General features: G+C 44.7%; 1 protein-coding gene across 1 annotated transcript in view; it reads right to left on the bottom strand.

Annotated features, from left to right (window-relative positions):
- Positions 1 to 24,961, bottom strand: part of Dgkg (diacylglycerol kinase gamma) — a 206,193-nt gene that overhangs the window by 18,896 nt on the left and 162,336 nt on the right. Inside the window, exon 22 of the mRNA XM_042667936.1 lies at positions 13,894 to 14,071. Coding sequence (XP_042523870.1) covers positions 13,894 to 14,071 — 178 coding nt within the window. The remainder of the gene's footprint in view (positions 1 to 13,893; positions 14,072 to 24,961) is intronic.

Genomic DNA, 24,961 nt, shown 5'->3' with positions numbered 1-24,961 from the left:
CCAAGTATGGTTATGGGATTTGAATGTCAGAGCTGTGTATAAAAGTGCCTGGCAGAGAGTGGGCATTTAAAATAGATTTAGTTCGAGCCACGTATTGGTGGCTAATACCTGTAATCCTAGCTACTTAGGGGTGCTGAGATCTGGAGAATCACAGTTCCATGCTAGCCTGGATAGAACAATTCGCTAGACTCTACCTCTCAAATAACCAGCAAAAAGCAAGGCCGGCAGTGTGGCTCAAGTGGTAGAGTGTCAGCTTAGCAAACACAGCCCTTAAGTTCAAACCCCAGTATCACCAAAAGATAAAAAAAAATGAATTTATTTATGTATGAAATACACCAGTCCAGGCTGTTTTTGAACCATCCTGTGCAGCTAGCCACTTGTGCTTGGTTAAAAATTAAAGTTCCTCAGTTTCCCACCTCCATATAGAGGCTAGAAATCCAAGTGAGCTTTAGATTAAGTGGGCATCCCACTCTGTCAGAGATTTCTACCTTTAATCTCTTCCCTGACTTCCACTTCCTTTCTTCCTTCTTTGATCTCAACACCTCATTTTTTTTTTTTATTTTCTTGGTCCTCTGCATGGTTGGGAGGAGAGATCAAAACTCAAACTGACAGGTAAATGAATGGCACAATACACATACCTAAGGGACATATCTGACCTGTTCACTGCTCTCTTCAGGCCATGTGGTAGCTCTGGAAGACAAAGGGACAATGCCAAGTCCAAGATCAAGGTTCCAGCAGGGTTGGCTTTCTCTGAAGCTTCTGCTTGGGCTGCAGATGGCCACTGTCTTCACATGGACACCAATCCTGTGTGCATCTGCATCTCACTCTCTCTTTGTTTCTCTCTCCCTCTTTCTCTTTTCCATATTTGTGTGTGTGTGTGTGTGTGTGTGTGTGTGTGTGTGTGTGTGTGTGTGTGTGTGTGTGTTGGTCCTGAGGCTTGAACATTTTTTTTTTTTGGTAATTAATTGGAGATAAGAGTCTCACAGGCTTTCCTTCCTCAACTAGCTTCAAACCATGATCCTCAGATTTCAGCCTCCTGAGTAGCTAGGACTGAGCCCCCTGAGCAGCTAGGGTGAGCCACTGACATCCAGTAGAGTTTATATTCTTATTAGGTCACCATTCCTATTGGATTGTGGTCCACCTTCACAACCTTCTTTTCACGTAGTCATTTCTTAAAGGCTCTGTCTCTAAATACAGTCACAATCAGATCCTAGTGTTTATAGCTTCAACATAAATTTAGAGGGTCTCTCAATTCAGCCTGTAAGAGGAAGAATCGTAAAAGCTGCCAGGCATCAGTGGCTCATGTCTATAATCCCAGCTACTCAGGAGGCTGAGATCTGAGGATTGTGGTTCAAAGCCATCTTGGGCAGAAAGGCCTGTGAGACTCATCTCTAATTCATCACCAAAAAGCTGGAAGTGGTCCTGTGTCTCGAGTGGTAGAGCATCAGTCTTGAGTGGAAAAAGCTAAGGGAACGCACCCAGTTCAAGCCCCAGTACCAGCACAGGATAAATAAATAAAATACAGTAAATTTCCTTTACTAGGTATGTTCCGAACAAAAGACATAAAGAATATGAAGTGTTCTGCAAACAGCAATAACCCTTAATAGTGTGTTAACAAGAAACTATTGGGTGCTGGAGGTTGTTGATACCTCATTCTAAGGAAAGAAAGGACTCAGCCAAGCTCTGCTCTGCAGCGGGCCAGGTCAGTCCGTACAGTCTAGACAGGTGAGTGGTACTGGCAGGCCTCCTTGCAGACGGGGCTGCCAAGGTTGGGGGAGGCATCGCCTCGGGCTGTGCTCTTGCCTCCAAATTCCCATGGAGATGTGCCATGTATGCTTGATGGCTCAGACGCCCACCTGAGCCCCAGCAAAGTTGGACACTGATCAGATCATCTCAGCCCCCACTGGGACTGGTCGTGCAGCTGGAAGGCTGCTAAGAGAGTCAAAGCAACCTTAGAAACACTGAAGCCTGCAGAGGCCTACCATGTGGATGTGGAAAGAACTAGGACCACTGGGGTTCCCAGGGCGCAAAGGGGTGAGGAATGAAGGGAGGAGGGAAGAAAGGAAGAAGGGGGAGAGGAAGGGTAGGAGGGAAGGCTGGAGGGAGGGAAGGAGGGAAGAAAGAAAGAAGCTTTAACTGGACAAACTGGCTTTCCATCTCCATATTCCTACCTGGCCCTCAAGGCAACTCAACCATAACTAACCCAGAAAAGATCTACAATAATGACCTTGCTGTCCCTCCTCACTCACTAACTCAGTCTCTAGCAGAGGCTGAAGCCCTTGTAGCCAGCTACCCAGGCATGAAGGCTCCTTCCTTAGTGTTCCTCAAACCAGCACAGTTATGTACCCTGCAAAAGGTTGTGACCAGACAGCATGAGCCTGGGACAGATTTAGGTTGAATCCTATTGCTGGGCCACTTACTTGTCACTGGGCAGAGGCAACTAACTTCTCTGCCCTCTCTGTGGAAACAGATAATACCTCACTGGCAGGGGCCTTGTGAGTGTAGAAGGGAGGCCAGCGTGCCCTGAACACTGAAGTCCTGCAGGAAACCGTTGCTGTCATTGAGATTTTGTTTCCTTAGAAAGAGATGCCCGCGGATGTTCTAGCTTTGCTACATGGTTAGCACTTGGCCTTCTTGAGCTGGAGATTAAAGTAACTCAGAGAAAGCAAAGGAGGAGGGGTGTGTGTGTGTGTGTGTGTGTGTGTGTGTGTGTGTGTGTGTGTCTGTGGAGAGGGGCTGAGGAGAAGGGGGAGGGTACGAGGGAGAGAAGTAGAGATGCTATAGGAGAGCACAATGCTGCTGAGATTTTAGGGTGACTTCCTCACTACCTCTCCTGGCAAGTAAATCATCCTAAACCAGGCAGGGAACCCGGTCTTTTATTTGAAAACAAGTTTCTTTCCTTTTCCATTTTTTTTTCAGTCTGTCTGTTGTATGGGGCTGGGAGGGGGGTTGGCTGGGAGGGGTGGTACGGAGAGGGGAGAGCTACAATCAGGCAGCCTTGTCCTGCTCTGGGAACTTTTAGTGCATGGACTTGGCTGACACCACTACGTTCTGCTGAGCCCTTAACACACCGGCTCGAAGGGTTCTTGTACTCACTCAGGTCTATAAAGTGGCCAGTGGGCAGCAAGGACTCTGGATGAGACCTTGTAGCCAAGAGCCACTATGTTCTGGTGGGTTGGTGGGGAGGATACTGCCAGGCCTCTGGAGAAGGAACACAGCACCCCAGTATCTGGGGCTGAAATGCTGGTCTGTTCTGGCTCTATCTAGTCATGTGGCCTTGGGACCTCAGTTTCTTCTTTGCTGGGTAATGACACTAGACCAGGCCTAGCACTTTGCAAAGCTTCTACTTATTTTCAATCTCTGCAGCAACTCTGTTAGAAATTACTATCTCAGTATCAAATAGATACGCATAGAAAGCCAGATGCCAGTGGTTTACATCTGTAATCCCAGCTACTCTGAAGGCTGAGATGTGAGGATCACAAATAGAAGCCAGCCTGAGCAGAAAAATCCATAAGACTATTATTTCCAATCAACCAGCAAAAAGCTAGAAGTGGAGCTGTGGCTAAAGTAGTAGAGTGTCAGCCTTGAGCAAAAAAACCCAAAAACTAAGGTATATCATCCAGGCCCTCAGTTCAAGCTCTAGTAAGGCATGTAAATAAATAAATAAATAAATGAAACAAAAAAACACAGAAACTATGATCTGCACGTAAAAAAAAAACAAGAAGCCAGGTTCTCATGATTCACATTTAAAATCCTATGCAGGAGGCTGGGATCTAAGGATTGTGGTTCAAAGACAGCTTGGGGAAATATCTTATCTCTAGCTAACCAGCAAGAAAGCTTGAAGAGGTGTTGCTCAAGTGCTAGAGTATCAGCCTTAAATGAAAAAGCAATTATGGTGCACATGTGCACAGACACATACATACAAACAACCAAAAATCCAAAGCCAAGATCAAAACCCAGAGGCTCAGAGAAGTTAGGAAACATCTAATATCACATAACTGGCATATGATAAAGCTAGGTTTCCAATCAAGGTCTATGTGACTCAAAAAATAAACTGATCTAGAGGACTTGGCAAACACCTTGGGGGGTGAAAGGGTGTCTCAAGGCAGTAGGGGTGAACTTGGAGCACAGTGTGGTCTTTTGGACTCCTTGTAGGAAGGACTTCTTGGCTCGTGGTGATGCTGAGGTGAGATTTTGTAGTTCAAGCCTGGTTTGCATAACTCAGGTACAACTTACATAATGTGTATTGTAGAGCTCTCCACTGACCAAACTTAATTACAACTCAAAGGAATGCAAAGGGCACCACTGGCCCCCAGGAAGATAAGGGGGTTTATGACACAGAAGCAGTTTTCTGGTTGATTCAGGGTCAACCAGAATTGGTGAGGTTGGGCAAACAAACTATGGTATATGTAGAAAGAATTCTAGGTTAAGAATACTAGGACAAGGGCTCTAGTTACACACAGATCCACTAATTAACACGGCCTTGGACAGGTTAATTAATCTCCCTGGGACCCATTATTCTAATCTAGAAATTTGTTTTTCAGAGGTTGCTATGGTTTCAATGGTTTGGTTTTCCCCCCCCCTCTATTTTTTTTTTTTTTTGGGTCCGGTTGTGGGGCTTGAACTCTGGGCCTGGGCGCTGTCCCTCAGCTCTTCAGCTCAAGGCTAGCGCTCTACCACTTGAGCCACAGCGCCACTTCCGGCTTTTTTTTTTTTTTTGCTTATGTGGTACTGAGGACTCAAACCCAGGGCCTCAGGCATGCAAGGCAAGTGCTCTACCACTGAGCCACCTTCCCAGCCCCACCCCCCCCCTCTATTTTTTGTAATAGTACTAAAGAGGCCGGGCACCCGTGGATCAGGCCTGTAATCCTAGCTACTCAGAAGGCTGAGATCTGAGGATCACAGTTCAAAGCCAGCCCAGTTAGGAAAGTCTGTGAGATTCTAATCTCCAATAAACCACCAGAAAACTGGAAGTGGCGCTGTGGCTCAAGTGGTAGAGCGCTAGCCTTGAGCTGAAGAGCTGAGGGACAGCGCCCAGACCCAGAGATCAAACCCCAGGACTGACCAAAAAAAATAAATAAATAAAAAAATAGCCCTAATGGGAAGTGTTTAGGCCATGATGACTCTATCCTTATGAATGGACTAAGGGGCACAATTAGTTATTTCAAAGATGTGTTGTTTTCAAAAGAATTTCGCCCCTTGTTCTCTCCTGTGTGTTCTGTACATATGTAATTCCCTCTGCCAGGTCATGGCCCAGCAAGAAGGCCCTTACCAGATGTGGCCCTTCAATGTTGGACTTCCAGCTTCCCTGAACTGTGGGAAATGAGTTCATTTTCTTTATAAGTTATTGTATCTGTGGTGTTTTGTGATAGTAGCCAAAACTGGACTAAGCTAGGGATGGCATGAGGAATTAAATGAGGTGATGAATGTAAAATATTTAGCTAAAAATATTTTAGCCTCTACTACTAACTTCAAGTAGATCCTCAGCAAATGTTGGGTGAATTGGTGTGTACATGAGAAGAGATGTGAGTTGGCTGTGTGCTGGAGGTAGAAAGAAAGAGCTACAGGTCACTGCTTAGAGCATCCCTTCTGTCAACAGAAGCTTCTGGTAATGGAGAGTGGCCAGGATGTTGGGCAGTTTGTGGGGGAAAATCATCCCTGTAGCAGGGTATCTTCTTGATCCTCCTTCCACTTCCTGTTGGCTTCTGCTCATTTTTTCTCTGGGGCCACTGGTTCCCAAATCAAAGTCTTAGAATTGTAAGCTTGCATTTTGCATTAGCCTCTTTACAGGCTTCCTTGTGGCTGGGTCTCTCCCTTTCTTCTAAAACAGTCTATGACTCATGACTTAGCTCTTACTGCTCCCGGCTTCAAAAATTTCATCTCCTCATTATGGCAAAGATTATGCACAAACTCCATGACATATTACTCAAGCTTCTATCTTCCCTGTTGCCACTTCCGTGTGCTAGTTCCACGCCTCCCTCAGCCCCTCCTCTTCCCCCTCCCTTCTCTCACTCACTGTCTCTTTACATCCTTTCCAGATCCAAGAACTAGCATACATACTACCTCATTCATTCATTCATTCATTCAGGCATTGGTATTTCTTGATCACCTATTGTGACCACACAGTACTATACTGTGTAACACTAGGTATGCAGTATAGTACTGGGAAAGCTGGAATCAAATTTGGAAGGAAGGACTCTCTTTTTCTTGCCTTTCAAGTTCTATGATGCTCATGGACTGCTACTCTTTCGTTTTTGGCTACTTACAAGTATTGACATGACTGTTAGGTACTTTCTGAGACCCATCCCACAGCAAAACACATGCTGGCAGCAAGTTTATGATGCACTACTTAAGGGAGGGACTACATTATATTTTGCTGCATCCTCCACAGCACCTGGAGCTAAGCTTGAAAGCAGACATGAGTACAACTCTGTCCTGTGTGACATGAAGCCTTAGTATCCTTCAACATAAAATGGATGCAATAAATATGTAAGTCTTGTCAGCTAAGTAGGCAGTTGATAAATAACAAGTCAATACATATTTGTGGAACATTAAATATTGCTATGCATTGATTTTTTTTTCTGGTACTGAGAACTCAGGCTCATTGGTGCTGTCCCTCAGCTTTTCCTCTTAAGGCTGGCACTCTACTACTTGAACCACAGCTAACTTCTGGCACTTTGGTGATTAATTGGAGATAAGAGTCTCAGAACTTGTCGCCCGTACTAACTTTGAACCTCCATCTGCAGATCTCAGCCTCCTGGGATTATAGCTTATGAGCTACCAGTGGACTTTTACTGAATGTGTTTGTCCCTCTAAACTCATATATTGAAATATAGAAATATATATATAGAAATACATCTATATAGTGAGATAATCATATCAATATATATGTATATATGGAAATAGAGCCTTTGAAAGATGATAATTATGACATAAAGATGGAGCTTTTGTGAAAGGGATTCATGCCCTTGTAAAAAGATAAGTGAACAAGACATCTTTCCTTTCGAGGAGGCAGTAGGAAGTGTCTACCTATAAATCAGGCCCTCATCAGGAATCAAGTCACATTGATCTTGGACTTAGCCTTCAAAACTTTGAGAAATAAATTTCTGTTAGATAAGCCACTCAGCCTATTCTGTTAATCCAAACTAAGACAAATGCTTCTCAAGAGTAACACCCATGTTCAGGCTGTGCAGAGATGCGGCCAACATGGCAGTTTGATATAGTATTGGTCTCAGGAGTCACTCAGTCTTAAAAGCCTAAGAGCTGCTGCAGGGGAACAGAGAGCCTGGTTTGGGAACCAAGATGGGGACAAACAGAAGAGGGAAAATTTAAGGTGTCTGTCTAGTCCTGTCAAAGAGCCCAGTCTAGACATTTTTTCTGCATGCAGAAAGTGAGAGTGTTCTTGTTCTATTTTGAACAGCAGACTTCTGGAAGCAGGAATCGAGCTGGAGTTTTACTCCAGCCTGAACCTGTGTGAGCAAGTTTCCCTCTGCAGATGTTGAGCAGCCTCCTGAGGCACATTTCTATCTCCTCTGCCACTCCTAGGTCTTGGAGACAGGAGTCAGGGAGGAGGAAACTCACCCGGAACAAAGTCCTCTCCACATGGAAGACAGCTGAGGAAGAAGGACCACTTGCTTCCCTTGAATTTCCAGTGATTTGGAGTTGAAGCAGGACCAGCCAGAGTGAGGAGGCTGGGGTGGGGTTTAGGTGGGATCTCTGATAGGTGTAGGAAGAACTCCTTGTTTGGAATACTAAGACTTGGGCTCTAGGGCTAGATCTACTGAGTGACCTGGGATAGGTCAGTTACCTTCCTTGGACCTCATTCTTTTGATCTATTAAGTTTCTTCCTGGCATTCCTAAAGCGGGTAGCCAGGCCATCAGTACAGTGCTTCTTATAAGTCAAGTGTCCATGCAAACACTCAGAGATCTTGTGGAACCGTGGTTCTGCAGGCCTGGGAGCCTGCATTTCTCATACATACCCTGACGCCCTGACCATACCTGGGCTCCTAGTATTGTGGCCATGCGAAGTTTTAGCACAGGGAGTGTCCAACCATGGCTCAAGGGCCAAATCCAGCCTGCTATTAGTTCTTGTCAACAGAGTTTTCCTGAGTTGGGTGCTGGTGGCTATAGTTTTAGCTAGTCAGGTGGCAGAATCTGAGGTTTATGATTCTAAGCTTAGTAAGAAAGTCTGTGAGACTCTTATCTCTAATTAACTAGTAAAAAGCCAAAAGTGCAGTTGTGGCTCAAGTGGTAGAGCACCAGCCTTGAGCAAAAAAAGCTAAAGAACAGTTTCTAGATACTAAATTTGAGCTTCAGAGCTGGCACTCACATAAATAGTTTTATTGAAACACAGACCCATGTATTCATTATGAACTATCTAGGGTAAACAGAGCTTAGAAGTTTCATCCGAGATGGTGGCCCACGAAACCTAGTTATCATAGTAGTTATTATGTAGCTCTTGGCAGAACAAAAAGTTTACTGATCTCTAGAAGAGTCTAGAAGACCAAAGACTGGGTTTGCCCAAGGACAAGCAGCCTACCTTGTTGACCCTCTTTTCTTATCTAAGCTTCCAAGAGGCCAATGATTCTGAGATTTCAAAACTATATATAGAAAGCATCACAGTTTCTCTAGAAACTGGCAACCATACTGTGTGGTCTTTATTTGAAAGCTGCAGAATTATCTCTTGCCTCACCCTGCAGAGTCCAGGAGGGTAGCAATTGCCAGGTGCCATGAAAGGTGTGTGGAAATTGACCACAGATACTGCCTGGTAGAGGGTCGGCTGGGAGTAGGGAGAGGCATGGAGGTAGGAAGTGGGAGGATTGAAAGGTCTCCTGAGATCCAATGCAGCCTGATGCTGGCAGAGGTATCCTGTGATATGCATGCTAGCAACATTCATACCAATTCCATTTTGCTGAGATATCAAGTCAGAAATAATTCCCTAACGCACCACTCCATGTACCCTGACTCTGGGGTGCTTTTGGTCCATCAATACTCAGAAGCTCTTTTGAGATCTCAGAGACTCTGTCAGACCCAAGAATGTAGGAGAGACTATAAGCCAGAGACTCGTGGCTCATGCCTGTAATCCTAGCTACTCAGGAGGCTGAGATATGAGAATCAGGTTTGAAGCCAACTCCCTGGTAGATAATTCGGAGAGACTGTTAGCTCCACTTTGCCAACAAAAAAGCCAGAAGTGGAGGTGTGGCTCAAGTGCTAGAACACCAGCTTTGAGTGGAAAAAGGAAGAGCACAAGGCACTGAGTTCAAGCCCCAGTACCGGCACAAAAAAAGGAGGAGAAGGAGGAGGAGGAGAAAGAGAAGGACGAGGAAGAAGAGGAAGAGGAGGAGGAGAAAGAAGAGAAGGAAGAGAAGCAGGAGGAGGAGGAGAAGGTGGTGGAAGAGGAGGTAGAAGAGGAGGAGAAGGAAGAGGAAAGGACCTTTAAGACATCTGGGGCTCCCAGAGAAGCTTGCAGTCTGCTGAGAGAGACATGTAAATAAATAATTATGGAAGAGTTCTGCCAGGCAGCTGTGGAGAAATGCATGACTTCTGGGTATCTGGCTTGGACAACAGGTGAGACATTAAGAAGACAGGGAACATGTGGCCATTGGGGAGGCAATGGGTTGTAGGAGAGGGGGAGGGTGTGTATAGAGGGAAGATAATGACTGGTTTGGAGCATGTTCACACAATGTGGGCTTCTTGACAGACTGAAGGACAAAGCTGCAATGCCCTATAAAAAGCAAAGTCTCTCTGTAGGTCTATGAACATTTAACAGGTATGGCATGTATGTTGCCATGGTTACTTCCCAGCACTGAGAGGAGTCTCAGTGTGTACAGCTTAGACTCCTGAAGACTTTTTAGGGGTCATTTGACACGTTTTGTCTCAGCCAATAGGAAAGACCTGGGCCAGAGTAAACTTTGTTAAATGCACACAATTTGAGGGACATCAGAATTTTTCTCTTACCTCCAAGAACTAGTGGCTGACTGTGGTTCACAGTGATGGCCAGATGGCCACTGATTGAAACAATTGGGAATAGCCTTAGACAGTTCATGAATCTAGGAGGCTACATTCTATTATGTCTTTATCCAAGCCAGGTGCTGGTAGCTCACACCTGCAATCCTAATCAACAGGCTGTGTTCTGAGGACTGAGGTATGAAGCCAGCTCAGGGCAAAAAGTCCTAAGAGTCTGAACTCCAATTAACCAAATGACTGAAGTGAAGCTGTGGTAGAACACCAGCTTTGAGTGAAAAAGCCAAGCAAGAGCTTGAGACTGAGTTCAGGCTCCAGGATTGGTGTGTGCGCATGTTTGAGTTTATAGGATGGCTCAAGTTTACATCCATCATCCTCACGATGAGTGACTGTTATGCTTATTTTATCAATGAGGAAGTGAGACTGAGGGAGGTAGGACAATTTTCCGAGGTTTATAAACCTAGAAAGCTTATGCCAAAGTTTAAACCCAGGTTATTCAACTGTAAGCCTGGTTATTTTCCCTGGGACTCTTATTACTTTTCATCAGCCAATTTTTTTTTACAGAACTCACTCATGCTAACAGAATTCTTTTATTTTCTTTTTCTCCCTCCTTCCCTCCCTCCCTCCCTCCCTCCTTTCCTACCTTTTTTTCCTTCCTTCCCTTTCTCCTCTCTCCCTTCCTCTCTTTGTGCAGTAAGGACTGACTCCAGGTCTAGAGTGTGCCAGGCAAGTATTCTGTCACTGGACCATGCTTCTAACCCTTGATACTAATCTCAATCTCAAATGAACGTCTTTCTTGTTTTCCTAGGAGAACAACTAATCTACCATGAGAAGTTTAACCGTAACCCCTTCTATTGTCTTTTCTCCTTTTATTTCCTGTGATAAAGCTTTTCTGTCTCACATTCTTTCCTGACTTCTCCCATTCTTCAAGTCCCAATGAAAACCCCAAAAGTTAAAAAAAAAAAATCTCAACAACTGAAGAACCTGTAAAGAGGGTACCCTGAAGCTTTAGCCATAGGCCTATAAATCCTGAAACAAAACACAGAAAGCAAGGCTGGGAAGGTGGCTCAGTGGTAGAGTGCTTGCCTTGCATGCATGAAGCCCTGGGTTCGATTCCTCAGTACCACATATGTGGAAAAAGCTGGAAGTGGCACTGTGGCTCTAGTGGTAGAGCACTAGCTTGAGCTGAAGAGCTGAGGACAGTGCCCAGGCCCAGAGTTCAGGCCTACAATTGACAAAACAACAACAACAAAAACGAAAAAACACAGAAAGGAAAAGCATTTGCATGATGCAACAGGAGTCCACACACACCAAAATAAGTCTATATTTAAATTTTCTGGGTCTGTAAGGAGACTCAGAGTATGATTGTCAGACTTTCTATTATAGGTGGGGAAAACTGAAAGTCAAGAAGGTGAAAAGATGCACCTACGATTACATGCTAATGAGAGGCACAGCGTGGACTGGAACCCAGTCCTCCTGACTGTCAGGTCAATACCTTGCCTCATCATTTCACTTCATCTTGCAAGCAGAAAGCTCCAAGTTGCTGTCCACAAAACCCAGCTGCCACCCCCAACCCCCTGGCCTATGCTTTGAACAGCTTATGTCCTCATCTAAAGAACAGGAAGTGGCTTCATTTTTAGCTCTGACAGCATGTTCTAGGGGTGGGAAAGGGAGATTTGGGGCAGAGAGTTCCTGTACATGGTGGTCAAGGGCATTCCACACATACTTTACACTGCTTGAAGAAGAGGAAGATAGATCAGATGGGGAAGGCCGAATTTGAGCTCTCCCAGAGGCATGATCTCAACAAAAGCTTCCTCAAGCCTTTAGGAAGATTCTACTCTACTCATTCCTTTCTCTATCCAAAAGGGGCTGGACACCAGGATTGGGGCTGAGGTAGGAACAGCAGGATGGGAACATTTGCAGAAACTTTTATACCCTCCCTCCCCCTGTCCTCGGCTAGCACCCACATCTTTCCTTGCCAAGGAAGGAAGGGGGACTGCATCATTCAGTTTAATAATTTATACAAATTGAAAAGTTTGCTCTGTGAAACAAAGGAAAAGAGAAAGAAAAATTTCTGAGTCCTCTCTCAATGGAAGGAGGAGTAAAGGAGGCTTCTTGGTGATCTTGTCCTCACATGAATAACCTGATTGTGAATAAGAAATGATGACCACAAAACAATCAAAGTATGGCTCCCTTTGGTGGTGAGGCAAGCTTTTCCTCTTCTCTGAGAGGTCCAATCACATCCCACCTCAGGACATAAAGAACACACACTTGCTGGCAAGAGGCGGTAGGCATTTCTGTCTCTACCAGTGGTTCTCACATGTGACAGACTATCACAGTCACCTGGGAAAGCTCACTGCAGATCTAAAATTTCCAAGAATCCAACCCAGAAATTGATTAGGTAGATCAGCTAGGGTCCGGGAATCTTCTTTTTCAAGAAGCAGGCCTTATTAAAGAACCAGTGATCTAGTTGGGCACCAGTGGCTCATTCTTATCATCCTAGCTATGCGAGGGGCGGAGATCTGAGGATTCTGGTTTGAAGCTAGCCTGGGCAGGTAAATGTGAGAGATTCTTACCTCCAGTTAATCAGTAAAACTCTGTAAGTGGGAATGTTGCCAAAGTGGTAGAGCACCACTCATGATTTAAAAACAACAATAACAACAACTACTACTAAATGAAAGCATGAGGCCCTGAGTTCAAGCCCAAATAGTACACATACACAGACATATACACACACATGCACCCCCCCCCATGAACCAATGATGTGGTTCAACCCCATTAGTCCAGCTAGCAATGCTTTTATAAAAAGTGCTGATTTCATACTAAAAAAGCCAAAGGTATTAAAAAATAAGTTGGGTTAGGTGCCAGTGGCTCATGCCTATAATCCTAGCTACTCAGGAGACTGAGATGTGAGGAACACAGTGTGCAACCAGCCCAGGAAGAAAACTCTATGAGACTTTTATCTCCAGTTAACCACATACACACACAAAAAAGCCAGAGGTGGAGCTGTGACTCAATAGGTAAAGTGTTATCCTTGAGCAAAAGAAGCTCAGGGAAAGCAGTTAGGCCCTGAGTTCAAGCCTCAGGACCAGCAAAAAACAAACAAGCAAACAGACAAACAAAGCCGAAACACAGTTAGGAGAGGGGTGCTATTGGCTCACGCTTGCAATCCTAGCTTTTTAAAGGTAGAATTGACATATTTCTTATGGGCTGGATGTGAGATGAAAAGCGGAGTTGAGGATGGTGCTGATGTATTGACTTGAGTCCTGGGAAGGTCGGACTTACTATCAATGGAGCTGGAGAAGCTTGGGAGGGACAACAGGAGTTTATCATGGACAAGGATTTGTGATGTCTGTTACACAAACCAGAGGAAATAAGTCACATGAATCTGGGGTTCAAGGTATGCCAGAGATAGAATTAGAGGCACGTACAGGTAGAAGAAAGAAGAAGGTCAAGTACTCTGTCTGAGAACCATCTGGCATCCAGGGATGCCAGGGCAAAGAGCCTGAGGAGTGAGCAGGTAGGTGGAATGAGTGGAGTTGTGGAATTTGAGTGGACAGTATTCTCAGGAGGAAGAGTGATGGTGGAATCCATTGCTGCTGCAGGTGAATTGGGCTGACACTGGACTCCTGGATGTAGACACAAGAGGACACCTGGAACCAGATGCAAGCAGCACTTGACACCTAATGTTATAGAGCCCTAGTGTGATTTCTTACTATCTTTTAGAATTCCTTTATTGCCAGTCTTGCCATCTCAATTAGATTGGAACCTTTGCAACACCAGAGACCATAAGTCAGCTGATTCCCAGAACACCAGGTGCTTGGCAAGCTGGTGGACCTTAGAAAGCTTGCTGTAAGCCCTGATGAGGTTTCACAAGCACACCCCACCCCTGGGCACTGCCTAGCACAATGTTGCTCATGCTTAGCTTACCTTGGACACAGAATTTCAGTTCCTTGGGGTCTGTGATACTCTTCCTGCTTTCCCGGATCACAGCTCTGTTCTTCTTGGTTTCTCCCCAGAGATTGGTGCCTCCGTACATGCTGGGAATGTTGAGAATGGCAATGCCTTCCAGGAAGATGTTGCTCAGGTCTACCTCGACCCCATCACACTGGGAAACAGAGGAAAGCCAGCTCTTAGTGTCTTCCATGGATTGCAACCCAAGCTGGTGTGTGTGTGTGTGTGTGTGTGTGTGTGTGTGTGTGTGTGTGTGTGTGTGTGTGTGTGTGTGTGTGTGTGTGTGTGTGTGATAGGTCCTTAGCCACCACCTTGCCAAATCAAGTTTAATGCTTTGATCAACACAGTAAGATGCGGTCATGCAGTCCTGGCTGCTGGAGAAGACAACATGTGGCTTCCCTAGGTCTAGAAATGCTCTCAGGATGGTCCCCAAGTCATCACTGAACTGTTATCCATCTAGTTGACTCTTGTTAGCATCAGTTTTGCCCCTTTCTATTCACTCTGAGGATTTATAGAGGCACTGACTCCAGAACCTAAAACATAACACATTCTGCACAAGTGATGAAAAGATTTCATTGCATTTACTCTTATTTTAGCCCTCCTGCGCAAAAATATATGATTGTAATTGTTAGCTGGATGCTAGTGACTCATACCTCTAATCCTAGCTACTCAGGAGGCTGAGATCAGAGGATTACAGTCTGAAGCCAGAATGATCAGGAAAGCATGTGAGACTCTAATAACCAGCAAAAAAGCTGGAAGTGGAGCTGTGGCTCATCTACTAGAACGCATGAGTGAAAAGCTAAGGGACAGCATCCCAGGCTCTGAGTACAAGCACCAGTAACACACACACAGACACACTCACACTCACACACAGATTTTAAGATTTGGAGAGCCTTCAGAATTTGCCTCTTTCTCATATCTGGATTCTAAGTGCAATTTTGGCATATGGGCTTGCTGATGTAGCAGAGTTTCCGTCTCAAGCTTCTACCATCCACAATCCCCATCAGGTACGAAGGCTAGAACACTTGAATTTGCACATCTCTCATAGTGCTCAAGTTAAATCTGTTTTGGAATAAGGTCAGATATATTGGTAACAAGACAGCAAGAAATATATTATCTCTGAACCTTATTCCTCAGTATTGTGGGTAATTTAATTTGTTCACAGAGGAACAAACTGGATCCAGAGAGATGAGCTACATTACTCAAGACTGCACAGTTGATAAATAAGAGAGTGGGGATACAAACTTGGGGAAACGGATTGCAAAACTCCTTATCTTGCTTATTGTGAGAAAGAAAAATAAAAGCATACATTATCCAGGTGTTGGTAGCTGACATCTGTAATCTTAGCAACACAGGAGCCTGAAAGCTGAGGATCCTGGTTTGAGGCCAGCCAGTGTGGAGAAGTTGGAGATTCTTATAGTCAGTTAACCAGGAAAAAGCCAGAAGTGGAACTATGGTCCAAGTGGTTGGAGCACCAGCCTTGAGTAAAAAGCTCTAGGCCCTGAATGTAAGCCCCAGTGTGTTCTTTCTCCCTCTCCCTCTCCCTTCCTCCCCATCCTCCATCTCTCTCCCTCTCCCTCACACATACACATACACACACATACACACATCCCCCCAAGTAGTCTACTTCACCATTGCTATGGTTTGCATGTCTCCACCTAACTCACATGGAGACTTAATTGCCATCATAACAGTTTTAAGAGGTTGGGCTCGAGATGGCAAGGTGTGCCCCTGAGATTGCATCCAGAGCTTACAAAAAGGAGAGAGAAACCCACCAGACTCTGCAGTGTACAACTACCAAAGGCCCTCATCAGACACAGCTCCTCAGCTGTGGATCTCTGCAAGCAGACTCTATTCTAGAATCTTGCCAAGTATTAGAATGAAGAATATCAATGTGTGGCTTCCAGAATATACTCTTTTTCCTATTTTTTTGAAAACAAGGGTGTGATTGGTCCATTTGCCTCTCTTTGGATAGTTCCTATTGTGTGTTCTAGATTTGTCAAACTGGCCCCTGAATGGCACCTTGTTCAGCAACTTGCATTCAAACGTATGTGCGTTTTGCAAGGTCAGTAAATTCTCTGTTCTTCTACCTTAGACACAATATTCACTTTTACATTTGTTCTTCCATTTTAAATTTAGGACAACTACTCTGAAAAGGACCAAATCTCTTCCAGAGTGGCAGAGTCCCACTGAGATATCTCCTCTTTGTTTGGCTTCTGTTTGGTTTGCTTTGCTTTGACTCAAACATCATCTGCCTTCTCCTACCCGTTCAGTCTATCTGAAGTCAAGCTCACAGTTTGGAGTTGCTTTTGGGGTGATACCTGGGCTCTTGCTCTCTTTGCATGTTTGTGGCTTACCCTGAGCTGTATTGTTGCCATCATAGACTTAATTTTTTTTTGTCAGTCATAGAGCTTGAACTCTGGGCCTGGGCTCTGTCCTTGAGCTCTTCAGCTCAAGGTGAGCTGAAAAGCCATAGTGCCACTTCCCACCATAGACTTAAAAACAAAGACCAAATACTTTTCTCTTTTCTTCTCAATGGATAATGACTTGTTAGAAATTTCTTCTCTCTCTTCTTCTTTTTTTGAGTGCCCCTACCAGGTCTTGAACTCAGTGCCATGACACCTTCCCATAGCTTTTTCACTCAAGGCTGGCACTCTACCACTTGAGCCACAGCTTTACTTCATGCTTTTTGCTGAGAATTTCACAGACTTTTCTGCCTGGGATGTTTTTGGACTATGATCCTCAGATCTCAGCCACCTAAGTAACAAGGATTACAGGTGTGAGCTACTAGAGTCTGGCTTAGAAATTTCATTTGGAATGTCTGCTACCCTTGAATTTTTCATATACAATTCTTAGGATTCTTAGCATTTGCTTTTTTCCCCACACTCTGAAATGAGTTTTTGTCTTCTTTCCCTTCCTTCCTCCTAGACCAGATGGTTACTTTCACTCCACAACATTTCAATGTATTCATTGTTTGGTGAAAACATCCTCCACTGGGCTTGCAGCCTCTTCTTTTTCTTATGCTAGTACTAGGTCTTGAACTCAGGAACCTCAAGCTCTTGTTTGGCTTTCTCCACTCAAGGTTGGTATTCTACCACTTAAGCCATACTTCCACTTCCCACGTTTCATTGGTTAATTGAAGAGTCTCAGATCTAGTCTACCTGGGCTGGCTTCAAACCAGAATCCTCAGATCTCAGTCTCTGGAGTGGCTAGGATGATAGGAGTGAGCCACCTGTACCTGCCTCAGCCCTCTCCTTTCTGAGGAGTAACAATATTCACAGTTCCTCTTTCTTGGGCACTGGACAGGCCCTTTATCCACACCATCCTGGGTGATGAGGAAGCCACCATTGCTGTCCCCATTAATGAGTTTCTCAGGGTGTAGATTGATGCTGTAGAACTTGCCACTGTACAAGTCACAGAGCTAAGATGTCAACCCAGCATCAGATGCCAGATTCTGCCCTCCAGATGAGTCAGTAAGGCAAATCAGGGCTCTTGCTGATGCTAGACTTACGGCAAAATTTAACTCCCAGCTGTTGCTTGAATAATTGAAATCTCTCACGACTGCTCTAGCTTGTAAGTGCTCAGAGTAGTGCCTGGCACATCAGTGTTGGACATTAGTATTATTATAGCTGGTCTCTGTGCCAGGTTTGTAAAAACAACAAATGAACAACCGTCACCACCAAGGAATGAATCACCAGCACCCTCCTTGGGAAACTATATTCACAGAGCCACCTTTCTTCCCTACTTGCAGTTTGAAGTGCCCTGTTCCCTCCATCTCTCAAACCAGATAGAAGTGTTAGCTATTAACTCGGCAAACTGTTAACCCTTCCTTAGAAGAACAGACAGTCTTCACTCTGCTTCTGATGAACTGGCCTCTCCCTCATCCTCTACCTGGGTCCTATGTAGACGGGACAGTTAGAATGGAAGAGATGGGAGGAACACTGGAGTCCATTTGATGCCCTTGGAAAACACCTATTTGGAGAGCCAAAGGCCGTATGGTACCTTGGAAAGAGCATGCCTAGGGGTAGAGATAGATATATGAGTTTCAATCTTGACTCACACTGGACATCTGTGTGATTCTGGGTTGGTTTGTTAACTTCTCTGAGCTTTCATTTGTCATCAACAAAATGGGCGTAGAGAGGAATCCATTGGTCTCTGGAAGGCAATAGTAATCCCTGCATTGTTTCTCCAACCCCTGTGCCAAGAAGCATCTTCCTGAAATCACCGCCTAGACACCTAAGCAGTATTTTAATGGGTTGAGCTGGCGAGTCTTGGGGTGCACACCTGCAGGCCCATTCTGAAGTTCTTGATCTAGTGTTCATGTACTGATTTCCTTTAGAACCCCAGATCTGGGGAAAGGTAGAAGAAGCCAAACTGAGAGTGTAAAATAGCCGCCTAAATGGAACACAGGCCCCATGGGTTCTTGAGCTAAATCTTTCAACTGCTCCATGATGTCATCTGGCCCCCTCCCCCAGTCCTCCCTGCTCCTGTGCAGATCCTGGGGACACAGCAATGAGGGCTCAGGTCCCAGGGGCATCACTAACACAGGCTCCCCTGTGCTCAGCAGAGCTCAGGTATTTATTTATAGGTGGGTGTGCACAGCTGAAACACAAAACATTATCTCCAGCTTCTGGCATGAATGCAATGCTGCAGGTGTGTACCCCTGGCCAGGTGCTCGGGAGCACTTGGTACAAGGCGGGCCTGGGGTGCATCGAGACCAGCCTGGCTCCATCAGGATGTACCTGGGAGGGTACATCAGACAGCACTGTCCCAGGAGGTGCCCCAGGCTCCACTGAGCAGGTTCACAGTCTTTCATAGTGCACCCCCAACCCCAAGACAATACTTCCAGTTCTGGCTTCTTGCCTGCTGAGCCAAGGCATGACTGGTTTGTGTGGTGTTGTGCCAGCAGCTAGGTAACCAGAGTCTAGGTAAGAAGGCCAAAGCATATTTTTGTGCAAATGACTCATCTCCCGTCTCCATCCTTGGTGTCTTAAATGCCCTACAATTCTCAGTAGAACTTGGACTCACCCATTTCTCTTCTCCTGAAAGGCACAGAGAGCAGAGGAGGTGAGGGAAGGAAGGCGCTGCCCGCTGTGGTGACCTGAAAAGATGGGAGGTGGAGGCCTCCAACCTTTGGCGTGTTGATGTTATTTCTGTAGGTTTTCAGAGGAGATTCCACTATTTATTCCATGACCTATTTAGATTTTTAGCAACTAGGAAGTCCTCCCTTTTTCTAACCTCAATTCATCATGTCATGCTTAGGCAGATCACCTCTGCTTAGAATGCAGATTATTTTGCTTTGTAGCTCTGCTACTGGGCTGCTCTCTGGAAAGATGGGGGGGAGGGGGACACAGTGGAGATGGCACCCAGGCTTCCAGGGGTCTGAGGACTTCTAGCTTCAATGGTTCTCTGTTTTGGATACCCTGACACTGTTATCCTCATCAATCCCATTCATCTTGTATGATTTTTATTTTTCTAATCTCTTCAAGCCAGGTGCTGGTGGCTCATGCCTGTAACCCTAGCTACTCAGGAGGCTGAGATCTGAGGATCGTGGTTCAAAGCCAGCCTGGGCAGGAACATCCATGAGACTCTTATCACCAATTAACTATCAGAAAATCAGAAGAGGGGGCTGGGAAGGTGGCTCAGTGGTAGAGCACTTGCCTTGCAGGCATGAGGCCCTGGTTTCTATTCTCTAGCACCACATAAGCAAAAAGAAAAAAAGCTGGAAGTGGCGCTGTGACTCAAGTGATAGAGCGCTAGCCTTGAGCTGAAGAGCTAAGGGACAGCGGCCAGGCCCAGAGTTCAAGCCCCACAACCGGAACCCCCCCTTCAAAAAAAAGAAAGAAAATCAGAAGTGGCACTGTGGCTCAAGTAGTGGAGCACTAGCCTTGAGCTGAAGAGCTGAGGGTCAGCGCCCAGGCCCAGAATTCAAGCCCCACAACTGCCAAAAAAGACACCTCCTTTTTATCCTCTTATTATGGATATTTTCAAACATAAGTAGAGAGAATATTATCTCCTCTGTTTTCCTGTGGCCCCCCCCCATCATTCCTTAACAATTAGCTAATCTAGCTTCAGCCTAGCTCTGTGCCACATCAACAACGAGCTATTTTACAGGAAAATCTGACTATCATTTTTGTCCGTAAATACTATGGATCTTTAAATAAGAAGACTTTAAATAGTACCCTAATAATATTACCATTGATATGGTGGAGGAAGTAAAGATGGAATGTAATATTTGACTTGAATTATGTAAAATGGATAATAAATGATTTTAAGATATAAATGTAAGTGTGCTGTGGATAAGACTTCCCTGGTAACTAGCTATTTTAGCTAGTAACTGTAATGGTAACTGTAACTCCGCAACTCTGTAACTCCATAACCTTGGAACTCTGTAACTCTGCTTCTGCTGTTTTCTGAACAATGGGAGCCCTAACCCAGCTGATCCATCACCACCCTTTGTTCTATTCCCCTGCTTCCCACCAGCAAAACCTTTGACGGGAAATTTAAACTTAAGGTGCAAATTTCTTTTAACAATCATTGGCTAAAACCAGCACCCAACCTCTCCCTTTTCTAGCCCTAGCCCAAAATGCTTAAAAGCCTATGTCGCTGGCACTTGGGGCTGCTTCCTGGGATCCCAACTCCAGGTGCAGTCCTGGCGGCGCATCAGCACTTTTTGCTCAATAAAATCTTTTACATTTTCACTGTGGACTGAGTGGTCTCATTGAACGTCCTCACTATACTATCACTCTTGTGACAATAATTCCTTAATTTTCTAAACAATCTCATTTTTTTTCTAATTGGCTTACTTGAAAGATCTATACATTGCATTGAATTGATATACATCTCTTGAAGTTCCTTTTTAAAAAAAAATTTCAAGATAGTTTAAAATTCTCTTCACAAGCTTTTGAACATTTCAGGTTTGGATTTATTTTGAGCTATAGATTGCCTATATTTATTTTTCTTTTCTTTCTTAGATTTTTTTTTTTTGTAAAAGCTAAATTGTATTTGTATTTAAAAATAAACAAATACACTCAGGCTGGGCACCAGTGGTTCATGCCTGTAATCCTAGATTACAATTCAAAGCCAGCCTAGGCAGGAAAGTCCATGAGACTCTTCTCTCCAATTAACCAGCAAAAAAGCTGCAAGTGGAGTTGTGGCTCGTGTTGTAGAGCACCATCCCTAAGCACAAAAGCTCCGGACAACATCCAGGCCCTGAGTTCTAGCCCTTTGACAGAATAAAATAAAATAAGATAAATGCTCAAAAGACAAAGTTTGAGAGGGTCTATGATGTTAAGCTTCACTCCAGAGTTACAGTTGGGTTCTGGCCATCACCTAAGTCTCTATTTTGTGTGGAATCCCCTTCCTTCCTGCTTCCAATCCTTGTCTCTCTGTGCTCTGCCAGCAACCATCGACCCTACAAAGCTAGCACACATCTTAGAAAACAACAATTACAAAAATACCTGAGGTATCATCCATGTTTCAGCTGAGACAGCCACATGGTCAGAGGAGCCCCATGTGGTGACAACCATTCCTAGAATCACATTCAGCAATCCTAGCCAGGTAATAATTCTGATTCAAAGTAGTCACCAGTTGGGCTGGACACCTTGTATTTCTAATGTACATCCTGGCAATGCCAGTGCTGCAGATTGCTGGACCACACTTAGGAGTTTCCTAGCTTCTGGGTTTTGCAGACTACATCTCAGAGGTGCTTAAAATTTTTTTTCCAGTCTGCCCCTGGTATTTTCACTCAGTTAGTGTTTTGTTCTGTTTTGTTTTGGTTAGTTGTAGGGCTTGAACTCAAGGTATGGGTGCTGTCCCTGAGTTTTCTGCTCAAGACTAGTGTTCTACTACTTTGAGTCACAGCTTCACATCTGGTTCTCTGGTGGTTAAGTGGAGTTTAGTCTTTCAAACTTTCCAGTTGGGACTGACTTTGAACTGTAATCCTCAGATCCCAGCCTTCTGAGAAGTTAATAAGCTTATAGGTATGAGCCATTAGCTCCTGGCTTCAGTCAGTTCTTTTAGACTAGAGCCTTGATAAGATTCAGGGTTGGCTTTTGGCAAGAATACTTCCTAAGATTATAACATTCTTTTTTTTTTTTTTTTTTTGTCAGTTGCAGGGCTGGAACTCTGGGCCTGGGTGCTGTCCCTCAGCTCTTCAGCTCAAGGCTAGCGCTCTACCACTTGAGCCACAGAACCACTTCTGGCTTTTTCTGCTTATGTGGTGCTCAGGAATTGAACCCAGGGCCTCATGCATGCAAGGCAAGCACCCTTCCACTGAGCCACTTTCCAAGCCCCAGATTATGACATTCTTTTTTTTTTTTGTCGGTCATGGGGCTTGAACTCTGGGTGTGGGCACTATCTCTCAGCTCTTGAGCTCAAGGCGAGCCCTCTACCCCTTGAGCCACACCCCTTGAGCCACAAGGCCACTTCCGGTTTTCTAGTGGTTTATTGGAGATAAGAGTCTCATGGACTTTTCCTGCCCGGGTTGGCTTTGAATTGTGATCCTCAGATCTCAGCCTCCTGAGTAGCTAGGATTACAGGCGTGAGCCACTGGTGCCCTGCTGATTATGACAGTCTTGAGACATCAGGAGGAACATATTCCCTCCTTTCTTCTTTCCTTCCTTCCATTTTTCCTTTCTTCCTCCCTCCATCCCTCCCTTTCTCTCTCTCATTCTCTTTCTCTCTTTTTTCCTTCCTTCCTCTTCTTCTCTCTCCCTTCCTTCCTCTCTTCCTTCTTTCCTTCTTTTCTTCCTTCCTTCCTTAATACTGGGACTTTAACTCAGCTGCTCTGGAATTAGATCTGTGGTCATTTGGATTGACAACTAACAAATCCTAAATTCATAGAGAGGAATTATGGTTACTGGATGAAGGCCAAAGTCCAGAGTCTCAAAATGGTAAAGCCAGATGGAACACAAGATCACTCTAATGGCTGAAAATGAGAATGATGAGGCCTAAAATTGGGAAGTAAACTTCCCAGATGATACCCCAAGCTCAAGAAAGAGCTCGGTCCCTACCAGGACTCCAAGGTTAGTAGAGGTGGTGACAGTAGGGAACAGAGGCAGAAGAGCCATGAGGTTTGGTATTATGTAGAACTGGGGAAGGAAGGTGGTATCTAAAAGGAGTGATGTGATTAGGAAAGACTTTTCCCAGTTGTTTGAGGTACAGGAGATACACCATTCATACTCATGGGATGGACTCATGCACAGAAGGAACAGGAAGTTGAGAATGACTACCATGAGAAGTAGAGGAAGTAGAAGATGAGAGGTTGAAGGTCGGAGGGTCCTTTCTTGGGGCCCTTTCCTTTCCTTGTGAGTGGGAGAACTGGGTGAGATGGTAGCTCTTTGGAGGAGAGAAGTGGTGAAATGTTTGTCTAGAGAAAATAATCTTCAGTTACAGTAGGGGAAAAAGAGAGGGGTGCTAAAGAGGGGAACCATATGCGGACACATTTGAACAAGGGTTCTGATGGCTTGGGAGGGAAGAAGGGGAGACAGGAGGTAAGCTGATCGTCCTTGATGCCTGAACCCCATGTCAGAGCTTTTGATCCACACTGAAGCTAGAGGGGTGGCTGAGCATACACATCTGACCCATGCTCTATTCGTTCACCCCTTTTATGAGAGAGCAGGACATGGACAGGTATTAGGTAAAGAGAGATGACCAGAAAACTTCTCTATGCAACCTAAGGGGCCCATAGGGCTGAGGACAGGATGGGGTAGTAGTTCCCTCTTATAATGGGAATATTTCTGCTGGGAGGAGGTGCTATCTGAATTCGTTTGGCAGTCTATAGTGAAAGTCAGAGGGGGTAAAGCTGGACTCTGTAAGATCCCCTTTGGTTTGGAAAAAAGAGAGAAGCTGGGGAAGATGGCTCTATCATGCCTGGTAAATCTCAAGCCCTCCCACTGGAAATCAGCTCCTCCATGAGGTTGTTCCCAATCGCTCAGCTAGAAAGTGATCTTCCTTCCTCTTCTCCAAATATTCATTGCTTAGTTTTTTCCTTGTAAATAGAATCAATATTTGCCCATGTGTCCTCCCAGTAACTTCGGAATTAAGCGATGGTGGGGATCATATCTTGCACAGCTCTGTATTTTCCATAGATCCTGGCATGCCTTACCCATATCACATGTCCAAAATCTGTGCGCTGAAAAATGAGTGTGTGGAAAACAATCCTAAAATGGAAACCAAGATGTTCCATGAAGAAACCTGACAAAATTTCCTTTCTTCCAGATGAAATTTCCTCAAACTCTTAAGATTAATATGGTGAACCCATAAAGTCACTGCATGCCCAGGATAGGAAGAGATATAAACGACTGCTCAAGTCTGTACAAAGTGGTCCTTTGTTCATAACTATAGGAAATCCATACCCTGGTAACAGGAGCAAAGCATGGAAGACACAGTTCATAGAAGCAGAAGACAGAGCACTCATATTATCCATCAAGAATAATGAGAGCTGAGTGCTGGTGGCTTCTTACATCTGCCATCCTTGTACTTAGGAGGCTGAGATCTGAGGATCAAGATCCAAACATGGCCCTGGTAGAAATGTCCACGAGACTCTTATCTCCAGTTAACCAGCAGAAAGCTGGAAATGGTAGCGTACCAGTCTTGAGTGAAAAAGCCAAGCAAGAATGCGAGGCCATAATTTCAGCCCCAGTCCCAGGATAAAGGAATAATAAGAAACAACTTATTTTCTGCTGGATCCAAGAGAGGGAGCAGCAATAGAACAAGATCCCTGTCCTTGAGGTGTTTACATTGTTTTAGGCAACATTGTTCTGCTAAATGCTGAATTCAGGAAAAAAAAAAACTAATCAACAAAAGAAACAAAAACTCTGATTGTTATGTTCTATGCTGTAAATATTCCCACTACAGCCAATTTCAAGGTACCAAGGGCATCATAGAAAGGAGAGTTGGGAAGAAATGCACCAATAAGCAGTTTGACACTAGCTCATCCCTGGCTAGAAATATCAAGACCGAAAAGGACATAGGTATCTTCCTGTCTGCAGGTTCCTATGGCCAGAAGAGGGAAATTTACTGAGAGAGTTTCCTAGAGAGG

The sequence above is a fragment of the Dipodomys spectabilis genome, unplaced genomic scaffold (assembly GCF_019054845.1).
Source record: "Dipodomys spectabilis isolate Male_0828 unplaced genomic scaffold, ASM1905484v1 ptg000017l, whole genome shotgun sequence".
NCBI classification, from domain to species: domain Eukaryota; kingdom Metazoa; phylum Chordata; class Mammalia; order Rodentia; family Heteromyidae; genus Dipodomys; species Dipodomys spectabilis.
Note: the sequence above shows the minus strand (reverse complement) of the source record. Positions and strands in the feature narration are given on the sequence as shown.